Source organism: Drosophila serrata, unplaced genomic scaffold, assembly GCF_035046125.1.
Source record: "Drosophila serrata isolate PLE 108 unplaced genomic scaffold, ASM3504612v1 contig_116, whole genome shotgun sequence".
NCBI lineage: Eukaryota > Metazoa > Arthropoda > Insecta > Diptera > Drosophilidae > Drosophila > Drosophila serrata.
In genome coordinates, this window is record NW_028257014.1 from 803,689 (window position 1) to 820,166 (window position 16,478).

The following is a 16,478-nucleotide window of genomic DNA, read 5'->3' on the forward strand; positions in this document are numbered from 1 at the left end:
ACCCCTCTGCATTACCAGACGTATATATATATATATATCGATATTTTGATATCGACAATCCAATGTACAGCCATTTTGTTTTCAGACTGTCAAAAAAAAAATACAATTACAACACAGCACGTCGATTGTATTTGCTGCCAGGAAATTTACAATTTTCAGCCGTTCAACTGCACAGATTGTCGAAATAAATATATAGCGTTTGTCCCAAAACGAATCATCCTGTCTTTGTGCATTGGTTGTCCAGAATAAGTTGCGTTTTATTGGTTTCCGTGGTAAGTAAGAATTCATTGAATAAAAATCAGTATTCGTGCCTCGAGCAGCGCGTCCCCCTCTCTCTCACCCTTCCCTTCTGCTTCGTTTTGCTTCTTCTTCGGCGGAGATGCAACAACAACAATAGCCGCGCAACAGCAACCACACACACACCGATCAAAGTTACTATAGTAACTTATAAGTACAGTTCAGCAATGCTTATCTCTCTGAAGCCTTGTTTTTTGAAGAATTGCTAAAGAGCCTTTTGTAACTTAGGTGTACGCGGGTAACTGTACACATTAGTATCGGTTGTCTCTGAATTATACGATAAATCCGGCAAATAAATACCAAGTTCTGCGTAAGACTATTGTGCTTAATTATTATTAAATTTTGAGAACCGTAGAAGTCATTTAAAATGTAATACAACAAATTTTTAAGTTCCATTTTGGCCACCTATTATTGCCAATGTTTAAAATTATATTCTTCAAATAATATATACATATATCGTATTAGCACTAGCACAGAAATGATTGAAATAGGACATACCCCAGAAACATTAATATTAATATTCATTTTATTACTATAATCGGTCCTTGCTTGCGAGTACATTTTTAGTTTAGTTTAACAGAACAATGACTCAGCTACAGCTGAGCTTGAACCTGGTTGAATAATAGAGAACTTCGAGATCGAAGTGGTGCTTTTCCAATTTTAATTACAATATTAACATTAATCGCTATTATTTTGACCACACCTGTCGGGGTCTAGTTTTTAGAGCTCAATACTTTAGGCCACGCGACCGCAACGTGTTGGGACGATTGGGACCGCCGCCAAAGATGCTGGTGCGGAAACTGGGTGGATTGCCCGCCACAATTCCTCCTCCTGGTTGTGTACCACTGAGAATTGTTCCTGGTGTGCTGCTGCTCCCGGGAGCCCGGCTGATGCCGAGGCCATTGTTGCGCAGCCTGGGCGCTACGTAGGGACGCTGGCTGGTGGAGATTCCACTGGAGCCGACGGCATTCGGTGGTGGCACTACTTGGGGCTGTTGAGGAGGCGCATTTGGAGCAAAGCCCTGCTGCGGCTGCTGCTGCACTATAGGCGGCACTATTGAGTTCACAGAGGAGTAGTTTGGGGGCGGCTGCTGCTGGACCGGAGGCTGAACCGTAATCGGTGGAATCTGCGTCTTTTTCGTAAGCGACGGAGCCAGGTACGGATGATTGCCGCCACCAGTGCCACTGCTATTGCTTTGCGGAATGTCGTAGGTGCGACCCGAGGGCGTGGTCACCTGGATACTGTTGCCCGGTGCCGCGCCGCAGGGCTTCGAGTAGTCGTACCCATTGGGCACCGCTTGGACGTAATTGTCAAAGTATTGGGTCACCTGGTGCATGGGCGTTGAGTAGTTGACGCTGATCAGGGATTCCTTAGTGCGCAGCCCCATCCCCGAACGCGCCTGAGCCGCCTGAAGGCGAAGAATGTTGGCCTGCTTGATGTGTGGCAGCAGCTCAGCATCGCCCTTGATCTTCTCCACCACCGCCTCGTCACTATCGATGTTTCCAGTGCTAGTAGCACTACCCTTGCTACTGTCACCTTCCTCGCTCTGCTCAAGGGCGACGGGCTTTTTTGTAGTGGTCTCCTCCGCCTCCACAGGCTTGGCTACCTCCTTCGGCACCTTTTCGGCCTGGCTGGGAGTCGCCTTCTGCTTTTCCTCCTCCGCCGGCTGCTTGCGATTCACGAACTCGAACAGGTCATCTATGTCCGGCACATCTGGCAGTGCTCCATAAGAGTCAAAGTTATCGCGGAAGGCATTCGCCCACTCCGGGTTTTTGTGCAGCAAGGGATCAATGGCCAGCTTCGGCTGGTGCTTTTGACCAGTAGGAGATCCAAACGCAGCAGCCGCCGCGGCTTCTTCTGGAGCAGATATACTCCCACCCACGCTTTTGATCACCGTGATGGTCTTGACGCGAGTGCCCTCCTTGGAATCAATGTTGGTGGCCGCATAACTCAGGCTTAGGTCTCTCTTGGCCGGCTGCGGCTCCACAACGACTTCAGTGGGCTTCTCCGGGTACTTGATGCTGATTATCGTCGTACCGTGGACGCCTACCAGCAACAGCAGGCCCAAGGCGACCAGTTTCTGAAAGCGGGAAGGCTGAAAGATAATAACATTTCAATATATTATTTCCTTGTCGTTCGCATGCTTCCTGACTTGATTTAAAATCCATTTCTGGGTTAGTAAGGCCCGGAGTGAATTCCACCGATTAAATGGGCATACAAGGCACAAAAAAGACACTGGTACACCATATTATCTTATACAAAAGTGCTCTTAGTTAAATCAATCTTGAAGTTGGTAAGGCTCTATAGTGAATTGAACTTATCTCCAGCCAATGTTATTATCGAACGAAGATCTAGTTCATGTTTTGAATTTTTTCCATTTTATATTCTAATTTATATTATGTTCTTTCTGCAAAGTTCTGAATATTGACATTGAAAAAACATTTACTTAACTGGATAACAGAACGAGAAGTATCTATCTAATGATCGTGGTGGATAAGATGAAGTAAAGGGAATATACGATTGGAAACTACACAGTAAGTTGCTAAGCTTTAAATCCCTAGTTAGATCCTGTTTAGATCGCCATACCCACCCACAAATTTATTGTGGCTGAGAGGTAAAATACGAATTTTAAATGAACGTCTAACGATACTAATATGTGGATATTACATATATGCAGTATTGATCCGATTAGTACAAAGATTGAACTGTAAGTTGCTCTCCTGAAAATCAAACACATTTCTAGAGCCCAGAGCCTCATACATATATGATCTATATCGAACACGAAGCACACTTTCGAGAGTAATTTCAGGCATATTCGGCGTTCACTCACTGTTGTGGATTTTCTCATTTCTTCAATTCTCCGATTACATGCGATCAATCAACTGAATTTATCCGATCGTTTAACGATGACAAGTCGATGATAGCGTGATGATTGCGATAATTGCTAAGGATAATTAGGATTGACCGACGGCGGTGGAGAGACGATAACGCGGTCAATTCGATTTTCTTACTGCCAAAGTAGAGATGCCAACAATGCTTTTTATATACCCAGGCGGAAGGAGTTTGAGTTTGAGTTTCCTGAAGCTCAACTTAGCTCCCCGGCTCCTGCTGGATCTGTGATGTCTTTGACACCGAAACGCTAACATGTCGACAGTGGCAAACCAATCGCATTGAATTAAAACACATAACTAGCATCGACGATTGAATTAAAGCTGCATAATCGCTTTCCCATTACTTCCAAAACGATCAACGGGTTTTCTCCAGCCCCAGCCAGGCAGGCACTTCTGTTTTGGGAAAGCAGTTAGCGATACTCCAGCCCGCGTTCCCTCATCCTCCTCCAGTGGAAACAAAGTAGTCTCAACGGCAGCTAATTGAGTGCGTCTAATGAGGAAATCGAAGCGGTCTAATGATCGTGGATCATGTGGCTTTGTGGGATTTTGGATCTCACAAACCCAGTGTGTTCTGCTGGCTACCTTAGATATGGTGAAATACATGTCCTCTGTTCAATATTTGTGGCCTTAGTCAGTCCTGGCAGCATATTAAGGTCGTCAGAGCAGTTGAGACCACTTATTTAGACCATTACTTATTTATTTTTGAGAGATAGCAACCTTGCTCTGCTACGGCACTTGTGAGAAACTGGTCGACTTACGCAATACTCAAATCGGAGCCGCTCGTCTTTACCATAGACGGCTCAGACCCAGAGATTGCCAAGAGAAACTACACTTCGTCCGCGGAGTCTTTACTGCATGTGCAATGGAGCCATCAAGCCAAGATAAACATCAGGAGCACAGCTTTGCCCGCAAGGAAGTTGTCATTGAAAAATAGTTAACATCGGAAACAGGATAAATATGCTTATAATTACATATGCAGATTCAGCTTTGGCTTCCGGCGGATTCCTGGCCTAAGATCCATACTTTTGTCTTGGGCGGAAAATCATATTTTTAGCGATTTGAATATAAAATACACCCACTTATATACCCAAAGCACTACTAACTACAGAGAGTGATTTATATGGTTAAAACACGTCCTGTTGTTAGGTTTGTTCTACGGTATTTTTTCTTTTACGAATAACTTATAACTTTAAAATCTTGATCTGTTTGGCGCATAAGTCTCCATAAGTCTCCGATTGTATTTACAGATTTAAAGCAAGCAGTGGACAAACATCCTCATCAGATCCCAGGGCGATGGCCAACTAATGTTCTACTAAAGAATCGGTGAAAGTGAATCTCCACTGGAAGCGGAAGGATCGCGGATAGCCAGACAGCAAGCTTTCTGTCTGTCTATCTGTACAAAGAAAGAAATAAATATCAAAATCAATTGATTGATCAAGATGAGTGTGATTATTCGGTTACAAAATTTGCCGTGGACGGCAAATGCGCGAGACATTCGAAACTTCTTCGCGGGCCTCTCCATTCCCGAGGGAGGTGTCCACATTATCGGCGGTGAGATGGGCGACGCTTTCATCGCTTTCAGGTAGTTAGCCACAATCTGATCTATAAGTAAAACTGTAGTATACCTGAGCCACCTCACCCGAGTCGCTCCAAGCATGTATATTCCAAAGCGGCGGTCAAAATAATAGCACTAAGGAATTATTTAATATTGTATCATCGATGAGTCGATCCAATTACATATGTTTGGATTAATGGTTTTTATGCAGCAAGACAGAAGGTAACATTATTATTGAGTTGTATGAACTCTAATTTAATCCATACAAACTACATCAATATTTTTAAAAATGTTAATGCCAATTTTAAAAATTCAAATGCCTCACCTTACTATAAAAATTCTAGACAGTGATATAAAAATATGTGGTATATAATTCATATCGGTTGTCTTAGTTGTTGAGATATATGAAATATTTATTATATTTAAAAGGGTGACGTAAGAACCTATTTAAAAGAAAATACCAATCCTATCGAGTTGAATTTTTTTTTTGAAATCGAAGCGAAGTACAACTAAGTCCTTGTCAGTACCATTACTAAATATAACAATAGGTTAAAAATAGCGCATATTGAATATTTGAATTTGAAAACAAATATATATTTATTATTTTTGACAAATTTAAGAAAATTTGATAAATAACATAGGCTCTATTTTGGATACTGATCAAGAATATATGTACTTTATAGGGTCGCAAATGACTCTTTACGTACTTTACAAACATCGGACTTTTATGTAATACTACTCAATATTCTTTTATTTGCTTAGAGATATGACCAGTTATTGTAATTTAAGATTTTGGGTTTTATATTAATTTGGAATATTGTATCTAATATCGGTCGAAAAACAAATGGGGATAATATTAAATTACTTTGGAAGATGGGCTAGTACCGAATAAATTGATATATGTATGTGTTAATTAGATCCAATTGTGAAGTTGTGAAAAAGGAACATTATGGATGGATTGAAGGTACTTCCTGTGCTATTATTTTGACTGCATTTAATAAGGAAAAGGATAAGGCCACCGAAACTCTTTCTTGGAACAAGGAAGAAACCACTGCGTAACTTTTATATTGATCGCAAACCTAACTGATTATTTCCCCTGATTTGTTGCTTTCGTTCTCTTTCTCCCATTTCTGGCAACCATCACCGATAGCACTGACGAGGACGCACGCTGTGCCATGCTTAAAGATCGCGAGAAGCTGATGGAGATCCAGGTGCGCCTGCTGCTTTCCTCGCGGGCCGAGATGCAGAAGGTTATTGAGACCGCTCGCAAAGTGGCCACGACGGCAGCGCCCATTGCTGTGCCTGTTCCAATACCAGTGGCTCCCACTAGGCCAGCTCCTGCTGGTGGCACTGCCCCACTGCCGCCGATCATTGGTGGCTTGGGCGGCTTCCTGGGGCAGGTCAAGGCCGCTGTACCTGTAGGTGCTTCAGGCGGTGCGCCCTCATTTCTAACCTACCAGCAGCAGGCCGGCATTACGCTTTCCGAGGTTACAGGGCGCAGTCGCAGCCGCTCTTCCAGTTCTGATGATAGCGATCGAGAGCGGGAATGGGAGCGGGAGCGTGAACGTGAACGTGAACGAGATCATCGGGATCAAGGTCGCAAGCGTCGCACTGACCGAAGGGATAGCCAGGAAAGGGAGCTGAAGTTGGCCCACACTGGAGGCGCTGTCGGGCCTTCGCCCTGGGCTCAGGCGCCACCTCAAGTCCAACTGACAACAGCTCTGGACTTGGGTCTGAGCCTGGCCGCGGTACCGATCATGCCTTCGCTACAGAGCTACACAACTAGTACTAGCAGCACCACCAACAACATAACCAACAACTATAACCTCGCCTCGAACGCCAGTGCCAATCCGCAGCTGATGGCTGCACTGCAGCAAGTGGCTAACAGTAGTCAGGCCCAGGTGATGGAGCAGCCTGCCAAGTCCTCCGAGCCCATCGCATTTGCGAGCGTTAATCCCTATGCGCAGATGTATCCACAGCTCTTTCAGCAACAGCAGTTGCTGCTCCAGCAGCAACAGACGCCGGCCAAGGTGTCGCCTCTAGGGATGGGAAGCTCTCCGAGCGGCAGTGGTGGTACTGGAACTGGTATTGGCGGGGGGAACACACCTGTGGCCGTTGCCGACACCTGTTACATCCGAATAAGTGGTATGTGCCCGACCATCTCTTACAGCGATATCCGCAAATACTTCCAGGGCTTGTACATTCCCCATAACGGCATTAAAATTATGACAGTAAATGGCAACCGTACCGGGGTCGCATACGTAGAGTTCTCCCGGGTGTCCAGTGCCCAGAAAGCGGTGCAGCGCAACAACACCATGTTCCGTGATCGAATGATTCAAATCGCCCCCGTGGGTGATGACGAATTCGAGCGGGCAGAAGAGCGTGCAAATCAACAACGTAATCATCACGATGGCGGCGGCAGGAACCATCACCACAACGGTGGTGGTGAGAGGAACAGCGATAGGGGAGAAGGAGGAATGCCAACGCCAATTCCTGTTACTACAGTCTTGTACATAGAGGACCTACCGCAGCTCACCACCGAGCAGGAGATTATGAAGATGTTCTCCTCCAATTACACTGTCGTGGACATTCAGCTGTCCCCGAGTCCTAACAATCGTCGCGAATGCGTGGCCTTTGTGCTGTTCGCCAGGGACTCGGACGCCAAGTCAGCGTTGGAGGATACGTCCAGCCACTATATTGGTTTCCGGCAGCTGAGGGTGAAACCCAGCAGTCTGCAAGAGATGCAAAATGCCAAGGAGAAGCTGCGCCGGGCCAACGAGCAGCTTCTTAAGGAAGAGGCCGACCAGAGGGAGGAGCTACTGCAGGATCAGCAGAGAAGGCAGCAGCAGGACCAGGAGAACCAAAGCAGGTTCGGCAGCGATCCAAGAAGACGGCAGACGGAGGAGCTGCAGCAACAACAGCAACAGCAGCAGATGAGTATGAGTCCCAGCATGATGTCACCCTTTGCCAACGGCAACATGCCTTTCAACATGCCACCACTACAGCAGCAGCATCTGCCAAACGGTGGCAACTTTCCCTTCAGTATGAGCAACAACATGGCCATGAACATGAACTGCAATGGAAATTCGAACGGCAATGGTCCCAACTTTGCAAACAATTGCCCGGAAAGAAGCGAAAATGGAGGAGTTAATACCCAGCGACCCCGGCAAGAGGACGTCTTTGTCCGTGTGCACAACTGTGAGTATGCCACCCGAGCCAATGATCTCGGCGAGCTCTTCTCTTTGGAGCAGCTGCGAATCGAGCACATTGAGCAGCTTTTTAACGACCGCAACCAGAGCTCCGGGGAATTTATTGTCGAGTTCTCGGATCCCGCTAGCACCAAACAGGCCGTCCGAGAGTTTCACAATCGACGTTTCCGAGGCAGGGGACTGCGAGTGGTTACCATTACGCCGCAGGAGATTGCAGACAGAATGAACAAGCCCTTCATGGATTATCTGCCAGGCGGCAACGGTCCCAGGCAGCAGCAGCAAGCAGAAGGTAACAACGTCACTGCCAGCGGTGGGGGCAGTGGGAACGGAGGACGAGGAGGTGGCTCCAACGAGGGTCAGAAAAAACAACAGTCGCGCCGTCGCGGCCCCAGTCGGTTTAACGACATCAGCAGTCCGCCGCAGGACCAGCCACCTCAGCAGCAGCTAGAGAAGCCAAGATCCCAGGACCGAGAGAAGTCGCAGGAAAGCAATGGCAGCTCCACGGCCTCTACAACAACGACCGTGAAGCAACACTTCAACCCATTTGCACGACCTGACCCACCACTAATAAGCAGTACCAGCTCCCTTTCACCCAGTGCGGTTCCTGCTGCTGCTACCCCCGTCATCATGACGGAAATCTCGGACAAATTTAACAGGCCTGGCTGCGTTGTGGCCATGCGCAACGTGCCCTTCAAGGCGGAGCTAAAGGACATCCTGCGCTTCTTTGGCGACTACAAGCTCAGTCCCGACGACATCATTCGGCGCTTCAACGATGACGGCAAACCCACCGGCGATACCCGAGTGGCGTTTGAATCGCCGGCGGAGGCCCGATCGGCCTTCGAGTCCCGCCGCAGGAAGCAGATATTCAACCGCACCGTCTACCTGGATATCATCTAGGCTGTTCGACATTTAATCATAGAATTTGTAAATAAGTAAGATTAGCACCAAAACATGTTAGGCAGGTGAATCGGGCCGCGGGAAGCTGTTCCACAGATTTAATAGCCCGATCAGGACTTTTGTAGCATTATATAAATAATTAAATTAAATAATTAAAGTCTATTTGTTTTTTACCCTTGCAGGGTAATATACGCATACAACACAGTAAAGAAGACCCTATATACCCTATACCCGACACCTATGTCCGTCTCTCTGTCCGTTTCTAGCAAACTAGTCTTAGTTTTTTAATATTTGCAAATAGTCTTTTGGCTATTCTTATTATTAATATTTTTAAAGATGAGTTACAGCTAAATTATTATTTTTTTGCTTTATTATTGATTTTAAAGGAATATAAATAGGACAACGCAAAAGCTTCTCTTTTTCAAATATACTAAAACACATACAAAAGGTTTGCAGACGCTCCTCTACTTCAGCATCCCAAATTTACCTTCATCTCCTACTTAAGATTATCGTAGATGTAACTGTAGTTAGGGTTCCCACTGATATTTTCAGGCAAAAGTCATCTGAAGGTGTCGCGCGAAAGTATAAGTTTGTTAAACATTGTTATAAGCCGACCAAAAAAGTTAATTTAATGCGAAAACCGCCTAATTTACAAACATTTCTGTATGAAAAAATTGTACAAAAAAAATATATCGATTCCCCCAAAGCAAAGTCTTCAGTCAATGTATAATACATGGCATTTACAGGTACAAATCAGTCCGGCTATTTGAAACTTAGAAATAGTTCTGCAGCAGGATCACCTGTGACTTTTTCAAAGACTCGCGGCATAGGGGGCACTCATCCCGCTCCTCTAACCACTCCAACAGGCAATGCCAGCAAAATATGTGCCCGCACGGTGTCAGACTGCTGTTGGAGCGCGACTCCAGGCATAGGATACACTGCGGGGCATCTGGAAATGGATCTGCGTCCTTAACACTTGTTGACCCTCGATGCAAGAACAATTTCTTGCCCGCCTGCTTGATCGCATCCAGCTGCTGGCGCCTGTGCTCTCGCCAGGCGTCCCAACCACTAATGGCTAGCGAAACTGTGACCTGCAGGAAGGTAAGCACGCCGAGAATCTTGTAGCCGTACAGCGAGAACTCCGGCTGCAACCAGTGACGGATGAGCACGTAGTTGATGCCTGTGGCGCGCTTTGACAGCTGGTACTTGCTGGCATTCAAATAAAAGAGTGACTTGTGCAAGGCCTTGACATAGCCGGGAGATTGCTTCATCCGCAGGATGATCCTTTTCAACTGTTGTTTGGCCTCGGGACGGATGTCTTCATGGTTAGCCACGTACAGTTCCAGTTTTTCCAACAGTCGCTGTAACAAGGAGTCGCCACCAAACTCAAGGACAATGGCCATGAGTTGAAGCTGAAAGATTATCGGAAGGGATATAAACACCGATCTCCACGCAGCCTTTTTTTGGCTTACTAGTCTGCTGGGAATCTGCTTATAGTTTCCGTCCACCTGTATGATCCCCGTGTACTCCTCCCCAAGGGTTTGTAGGTTGTTGGCTGACGCGAAGCCGTGGTAGCTCAGCTCCGCCAGCAGCCGGCACATCTGGTTGTATTTTATCCAGTTCCTTGGGCCTGTCAGCCGCAGAACATCGGAGAAGTCCTCGGCCAGCTCATTAGTATAACGAGCATCCTTTTGGACGGAACGCACAATCTCCGGCTGCCGGGCGCGGGCATTTCGAAAGTCCATTCCGACGGATTAACGACTAAGTGTTGACTTTAACATAGTTATAGCTTTTTAAAGGCCGGTCAAAGTGCGTTCTAGATAACAACAGCTGGTTCACTGTGGCCCCATTCTATCTCACTGTGTGCCGTTTTGCAATACTGCTTCTACCGATAGTAAAATGCTTCTCACGACCGTCCAGTTCGCAAAAGGAGACTTTTCGATAAAACCATAAAATCCACATTTCGTTCCACCTGGAAAATTACTTATAAAATTACTTTTATCTATTCATTCAGAATATTAACTTTTACCTGTAATCAAAAGCAATCTCCTGCGAGCTTCGTGTCACGACCTACGGCAAAGTCCGCCTACAACTCTCTGCAGCGCTTTCCAACCCTCACAGTCAGCCATTTTGCATAGGCATCGCAGATGCTAGTTTTTCCGACCAAAGAATATTTGGCTTTTCTATCCAAATTCCGTTGATTTCGAGACGTCAAATCGAGCAGTGACCGAGCGTATCGGCTGGGAGCGTACATTAAAAGTGAAAATTGTCGGTAAAGCCCAGATTTAGACCCCGAATAGAGCAGCAATCACAGACGTCACGTCTTTCAGACACACCAATACGAGGTAACAGCACGAACCAATACCACCACAAGGAGACATAGACTAACACATCGATAAGTGAACGAATATTGCGGTTCGCAAAAGTACTTTGCTTTCGGTACTTTCGACTCGCCCCGGACTCCCCTTGCACTTCGACGCATTGAATTTTTTGGAAATATTACGCAAGTATTATTTCTGGTCATACCGTATAATCATGGCTCAGTAAATATGAATCCGCAACGTGAATACTCTGCCCAACGCACTCCGTGTGGAGACCTAGGCAAGACGCAGTTTTCTGCCCCTTGGCAATTGCCCAGCACTAATACCAATACCAACACCAACACCTGTCGCCACTACAAACACTACGATGGACAGCAACAACAGCAACAGCAGCAGCAAGAAGCAGCCTCAATCCTCCGCTCATCATGGCAAGTCCTCGTCTGGTGAATCGCAGAGGAAGTCAAGTGGTGTGTTTTGCATCCGAATCGTTCTTTAAAGTGCCTGTAAACTAATGATACTCATTCTTTTCCGCAGAAGTACATGCTAACAACAGCAAGCTGCGGAATAATCGCCGACGGGAGCAGCTTCCCACACCACGCAACGAACAGCAGCAGCAACAGCCGCGCAGCACCAGGCAGCAGCAGCAAATACAACAACAACAGCAGCCCGCTAAGCTCCGTCCCAATGTGGACAAGCGGCCAAGGGCTCGGGGTGGCGGCGGCAACGGCGGCTATGGGGCCAACGCTCAGTTCGCATACCACTGCGAAGACTGGGCTCCAGGCGGCACCCGACTAGCCCACGCCGGTACCGGCTACCCACGTAGTAGCGGTGACTTTGAACATGAAATGAACTCTGTTTACGTACAGGGCAGCAAGAAGCAGAATTTAAACCATCTGCTCAACTTCCACTGCGTGCCGAGGGAGCTGGATCGGGGATACCATCATCAACAGCACCATGGCCTAGGACTGCGCAAGCAGCGCTACAACAAGGAGCAGTTCCTGCAGGCAAACTTCCAGTTTGTAGTTCGCTCGAGGGCCAAGGCCCAGGTGAATGGCTCGCCGGACGCGCTCATTGATTGGAGCTACATTGAGCAGATCAACATTCAGACCACCGAGGAACTGCAGTGCCCCATCTGCCTATATCCGCCGGTGGCTGCCAAGCTCACCAGATGCGGCCATGCCTACTGCTGGCCGTGCATGCTACACTATCTCTCGCTGAGCGACAAGACCTGGCGCAAGTGCCCCATCTGCTATGATGCTATTCATGCCGGCGACCTAAAGAGTTGCACCATCGAACAGCAGAGGGACTGGCAAGTGGGAGACACCATAACCTTTCAGTTGATGCGACGCCACAAGGGCTCCATGTACATCGAGAAACATGGCGTTGCTGGAGATGGAGGGGAGACCAACGAACGTTTCCCACTTCTTTCTGCCGGCGAGGAGGCTAAGCGGTATTCCAAGTTTGTAATAGCTAAGAGAGCAGATGTGGCCGCCATTATTGAGAGGGAGCGGGTAGAACTGTTGGCCGAATCGGATGTGTCGTGCCCGGAGGATGTGTTCATTCAGCAAGCGCTGGTAACACTCCAGGAGCGTGGCGAAAAGTTGAGACTCGAGAAGCCTGGTTCCAGAGAGTTGGAGCTAGAAGAAGTGGAACTACACGCTTTAGGGGCTCCTTGCCAGGATACCGGAGCCAAAATTGATATTGAGAGGTCGGATGATGCCTCCACCTCGTCGGTGGGCGAAGCATCGAGCAGCGCAAGCTGCTCTTCGGGCAACAACAGTAGCACCAAATACTACTATTTCTACCAATCCAACGATGGCCAGAACATATACCTTCACCCGTTAAATGTGAAAATGTTGCAGGCCTGCTACGGCACCTTGGACTTAGGCCCGCTGCTGATCGAAGCGCAGATCGTGCAGAAGGAACAGCACTCTATGGACGAGGAGCATCGCCGCAAGTTCACCTGTCTAGGCCACTTGCCCCTTACGTGTCAGTTCTCAGTTGTGGAAGTCGAGCTGCATCCACCCATTGTTTCGGGAGGAATACTTAAGCTTTTCAGGGGTGAGTCATCTTCCTATTTTTATACACTTGCAGGATAGTATACTTTTATTCTACGCAAACTAATCTCAGCTTTGAAGCTATCAGAATTATAGGAACAAATGATAAATTAATACAAAAAATTTCTTCGCTGTTTTTTTTTTTTTAATATTTGCATATACTCTGAATAGCTTATATTCTTGTTTCCTTCGAAAATAATCCAAGCCATGTTTCCTTCAACAGAGGATCTGCTGCATCGAAAGAAGGAGCGCCAACGACGGGATCGCGAGGAACGCAAGCGGGAACAGCACATCAACGAGATCAATGACCGCCAGATGGGCAAACTTATAGCCAGTGCAGCCAACCTGAATCTGAGCTCCTCTCATGAGTTTCCCACGGTAAGCTTTAGTAGTCTTTAGCTCGATTTAGATTGTGAAAAATGGCTTGTCTGTCCCGTAGTTCGGCTTCGAAGAGGCCTTGCCCTCCCCCAGTGGCTCCTTGCCTATGGCTATCAGCCAAGAGTCTGGGACCCGCTACTCGAACGTAACTCTGGCCACTCCCAGTCCCAAGCAAGATATGTGGCCCACCATTGGCAGTGGCTCGCCGGGTGCTGTCGCGTCCCTGGATTTCCAGGTGGGCGCCTGGGGTCGTTCGGCTCCACCGCCGCCACCGCGAGCTGCATTGGCCTCGAAGCAACCTAGCAACGAGGGCGGTTACGAACAGCGACCTTCTGTTGGCCATTGGGGATTAGGAGAGCTGTTGGTCGGAGCCCTGGATCAAAAGAAGCAAAAGACGGGCGATGGAGCTGCTCCGGCAGAATCAAAGAAACAGAAGAGGGCCAAGGGCAAGAAGATGGTGCCGCTGTTTGCCACAGGCATGAACAGAGCTCCATGAAGAGGGTCATTGGTCCATCGAGTTTTCAAGATTTATTATAATTTGTTTGATGCGAATATTTCGAAGTTATTTTAAATAACCACATGAACACGTGATTTTACCTTCTTAGAAAAGCGGATTTGAGAAATCAATCAACTGAACTATAATTTAACCCAACTTATATTCACATTACGCATATATGCTTTATAAAAGGTAATCTAATAAAGGCAGCAAGCAAGATAGCAAGAGTTTCCATTGTTGAAAATTAAGAGTTGCAAGGCAAACCTTTTCCTTGTTAAGAGTATATTTAACAGTGCTAAAGACATATTTGTACACAGTGACATTCAAATAACCTCTTGTACTATCGAGCACTATCCCACAAATCGAAGAGTGAAGAGGTCGGGCCATAGTTGTTTTGTTCTCGTAACCAATTACAAACAATTAATTTACATCCGCATTTGAAGGGATAAAAAGAATGGAATTTGGAATGGCAGCAAGCCAATACCGCAATCAATTGCTGCGTCGTTCGTACTCTAGGTTATTTTCCGCTTCCTCTTTGTAGGTATCCAAAGAACGGTTTGCAGGGCAACGCCGATTCAAGCCGCTACGCTCTTGGTTCCCCGCCGACCCGTATTCGACGGGTAGCTCCAAGTACTCGTCATCAGACTCGTCATCGCGGTCCTTCCCATCTGAATCGTCGCCGTTAATTGAGCCATTTGGACTGCCGGGTGGACTGAGGGCTTGGATGATCCTGCCCTTGGATTCGTTCCACAAGCTATTGAGTCTCTCCCTGCCAAAAAGCAGCAGGAAGGCGTCAATGAACTCGCGCGATTTCTCCTCCCACTTGGTGATGATGTCTACCTTGACTTTGGTCAGCTCCCGTTTGCCGCGCGATTTCAGCTCGTCCATCTTGTTCTGCAGCCGGAACTTCTTCTCAGACAGGAACGAGACGTTTAGCTCCTTGGCAGAGTAGCCTCTGGCCAGGTTCCGACGCACATATACATCGTAGTCCTTCACGATCCGGGCCACGATGTCCGAGGTGGATACGCCCTCGGTGCGCTCCGTGGCAACAAACATGCCGCGCGCTTTGAGAGGAGCATAGATGTCGTTGACTCCACCAGCTCCATAAGGGATATCGTCGTGGGCCACAAAGTCGATTTTGTTGTCTTCGAGGAACTCGTCATTCAGCGACCAGGGAGCATTCGGAACGATCTGTCATGAGGGTCAGGAGGTTATAAAAGCAGGAGGTTATAGATATCGAAATGGGGCCCCACCTCATCCACATATCGGCAGTGACGCACTGCCTCATAGCGTTCATACCCATTCATGACCGTTCGTCCCTTCATCCGGAGTGTCAACTCATCGTTGCACACACCAACAATGAGGTAAACGTTTGGAAAGATGTTCTTCGCCTGCATTAGCTGTCGGGCATGGCCCTGGTGGAACAGGTCGTAGATGCCATCGGCGTAGACACGCACCCTGCGGGTGGTTTGTCCGGCTCTGGCCATTTGGTAGGTGATTTTCTGGGTGTAGTCACAGCTATTCCGCTCCAACATGGCTTTGTCATCGTAGGAAAAGGGAGCTGGCATGCAAATGTTCTGGAAAGAAGGTATTTATTTCATATATCAAATATCCTCTGAGGCTTATTGGGGATCTGAGTTTCTTTTATCACTTACAAATTCCTCAAAGTCCATGAACAGCGGCAACATCTTCAACTCGTACGGAGATGAGGGCGTGGCGGGAGCCGATGACATCGGGGACACATCCTCTTCCTCGGGCATCTTATCCATTATTTACAGAAATATATTAGTGACGACTCTAAGTACAAAACAAGTAAGACCTCCACTCGACGTGCCTCCAGCCGGACGACTGATTACATAAATTTATACGATTCCGGCACAGAACGCCAGGCCTACTCTGCCGAGGATTGTGTCCGAAACCGGGACCGATTCCGAAGCAAAAGCCAACTGCGCACTAGCGACGGCCGGACCGATCAGAATAAATTGGCGGCAACTGGTTGCGAATCAATACAATTGAGCCCGGAGGCTCACGACTTGGCCTGCGGGGTGTTCCCGGTCTTGGTCTCGGTCTCAGACGCGGATCTTCTTCAATTGCCGCAAATTGAGGCGCAAACAAATAGGAAGCGGTGGTGTGTCGCCTGACTTGGCACGGGCTCGCCCAATCCGATCAGGCGATGATGGCCGTGCATCTATATATAAACCGCAGCGCCATTAAACAAATCACTGAACCGCTTCCAGCCGGTGAATGTGTGAAGAATAGAATGGAGGTCCAATCAAGGCGAGCGCCAACGAACGGTTTCATCATCGCTGGCGCAGCAAAAGAATTCCGCAATTGTTATGGGATTCGGTGACCACGCTGATGGATGTTCCAGTCAACC

The 16,478-nt window shown here is 47.5% G+C and overlaps 6 protein-coding genes across 7 annotated transcripts; 2 read left to right on the top strand and 4 right to left on the bottom strand.

The window, feature by feature from the left end:
- The first annotated feature begins 57 nt into the window (after positions 1 to 57).
- On the top strand, positions 58 to 9,555 carry LOC110178730 (uncharacterized). Of its 2 annotated transcripts, XM_020945953.2 has the most exons (4): positions 74 to 272; positions 2,713 to 2,831; positions 4,436 to 4,770; positions 5,894 to 9,555. In XM_020945953.2, the coding sequence occupies exons 3-4, from the start codon at positions 4,628 to 4,630 to the stop codon at positions 8,847 to 8,849; spliced, it is 3,099 nt and encodes a 1,032-aa protein (XP_020801612.2). In that variant the 5' UTR covers positions 74 to 272; positions 2,713 to 2,831; positions 4,436 to 4,627; the 3' UTR covers positions 8,850 to 9,555. The 2 variants fall into 2 exon arrangements, with proteins under 2 accessions (XP_020801611.2, XP_020801612.2); XM_020945952.2 differs by lacking the exon at positions 2,713 to 2,831 and having other exon boundaries at positions 58 to 272.
- Positions 806 to 2,619, bottom strand: LOC110178716 (uncharacterized). The gene has a single exon (XM_020945920.2). It carries the CDS (start codon positions 1,682 to 1,684, stop codon positions 1,025 to 1,027), a length of 660 nt encoding a protein of 219 aa, XP_020801579.2. The 5' UTR covers positions 1,685 to 2,619; the 3' UTR covers positions 806 to 1,024.
- LOC147644687 (uncharacterized) lies at positions 1,749 to 3,145 on the bottom strand. The gene is made up of 3 exons (XM_086825841.1): positions 3,128 to 3,145; positions 1,819 to 2,377; positions 1,749 to 1,765 (listed from the first exon to the last, which is right to left on the bottom strand). Exons 1-3 carry the CDS (start codon positions 3,143 to 3,145, stop codon positions 1,749 to 1,751), a joined length of 594 nt encoding a protein of 197 aa, XP_086681967.1.
- Pex10 (peroxisomal biogenesis factor 10) lies at positions 9,198 to 11,015 on the bottom strand. The gene is made up of 3 exons (XM_020945960.2): positions 10,879 to 11,015; positions 10,322 to 10,821; positions 9,198 to 10,261 (listed from the first exon to the last, which is right to left on the bottom strand). Exons 2-3 carry the CDS (start codon positions 10,592 to 10,594, stop codon positions 9,623 to 9,625), a joined length of 912 nt encoding a protein of 303 aa, XP_020801619.2. The 5' UTR covers positions 10,595 to 10,821; positions 10,879 to 11,015; the 3' UTR covers positions 9,198 to 9,622.
- Positions 11,016 to 11,179: 164 nt separating this feature from the next.
- On the top strand, positions 11,180 to 14,320 carry LOC110178731 (E3 ubiquitin-protein ligase RNF10). Its single transcript, XM_020945955.2, has 4 exons — positions 11,180 to 11,637; positions 11,705 to 13,231; positions 13,451 to 13,605; positions 13,667 to 14,320. Exons 1-4 carry the CDS (start codon positions 11,538 to 11,540, stop codon positions 14,099 to 14,101), a joined length of 2,217 nt encoding a protein of 738 aa, XP_020801614.2. The 5' UTR covers positions 11,180 to 11,537; the 3' UTR covers positions 14,102 to 14,320.
- A 32-nt stretch (positions 14,321 to 14,352) lies between these two features.
- Positions 14,353 to 16,445, bottom strand: Pcyt2 (Phosphocholine cytidylyltransferase 2). The gene is made up of 3 exons (XM_020945959.2): positions 15,757 to 16,445; positions 15,355 to 15,678; positions 14,353 to 15,292 (listed from the first exon to the last, which is right to left on the bottom strand). Exons 1-3 carry the CDS (start codon positions 15,868 to 15,870, stop codon positions 14,591 to 14,593), a joined length of 1,140 nt encoding a protein of 379 aa, XP_020801618.1. The 5' UTR covers positions 15,871 to 16,445; the 3' UTR covers positions 14,353 to 14,590.
- Between the last annotated feature and the right edge of the window lie 33 nt (positions 16,446 to 16,478).

Excerpts from the sequence above, each read along its gene's own strand:
- LOC110178731 (XM_020945955.2), top strand. The coding sequence starts at position 11,538 with ATGGACAGCAACAACAGCAACAGCAGCAGCAAGAAGCAGCCTCAATCC. Across the intron at positions 11,638-11,704 it reads ATCGCAGAGGAAGTCAAGTG|AAGTACATGCTAACAACAGC; the intron begins GTGTGTTTTGCA and ends TCTTTTCCGCAG. Across the intron at positions 13,232-13,450 it reads AATACTTAAGCTTTTCAGGG|AGGATCTGCTGCATCGAAAG; the intron begins GTGAGTCATCTT and ends TTCCTTCAACAG.
- Pex10 (XM_020945960.2), bottom strand. The coding sequence starts at position 10,594 with ATGGACTTTCGAAATGCCCGCGCCCGGCAGCCGGAGATTGTGCGTTCC. Across the intron at positions 10,262-10,321 it reads AGCAGATTCCCAGCAGACTA|CTTCAACTCATGGCCATTGT; the intron begins GTAAGCCAAAAA and ends ATAATCTTTCAG.
- LOC110178716 (XM_020945920.2), bottom strand. The coding sequence starts at position 1,684 with ATGGGGCTGCGCACTAAGGAATCCCTGATCAGCGTCAACTACTCAACG.
- Pcyt2 (XM_020945959.2), bottom strand. The coding sequence starts at position 15,870 with ATGGATAAGATGCCCGAGGAAGAGGATGTGTCCCCGATGTCATCGGCT. Across the intron at positions 15,679-15,756 it reads TCATGGACTTTGAGGAATTT|AACATTTGCATGCCAGCTCC; the intron begins GTAAGTGATAAA and ends CCTTCTTTCCAG. Across the intron at positions 15,293-15,354 it reads ACTGCCGATATGTGGATGAG|ATCGTTCCGAATGCTCCCTG; the intron begins GTGGGGCCCCAT and ends CCCTCATGACAG.
- LOC110178730 (XM_020945952.2), top strand. The coding sequence starts at position 4,628 with ATGAGTGTGATTATTCGGTTACAAAATTTGCCGTGGACGGCAAATGCG. Across the intron at positions 4,771-5,893 it reads GACGCTTTCATCGCTTTCAG|CACTGACGAGGACGCACGCT; the intron begins GTAGTTAGCCAC and ends CATCACCGATAG.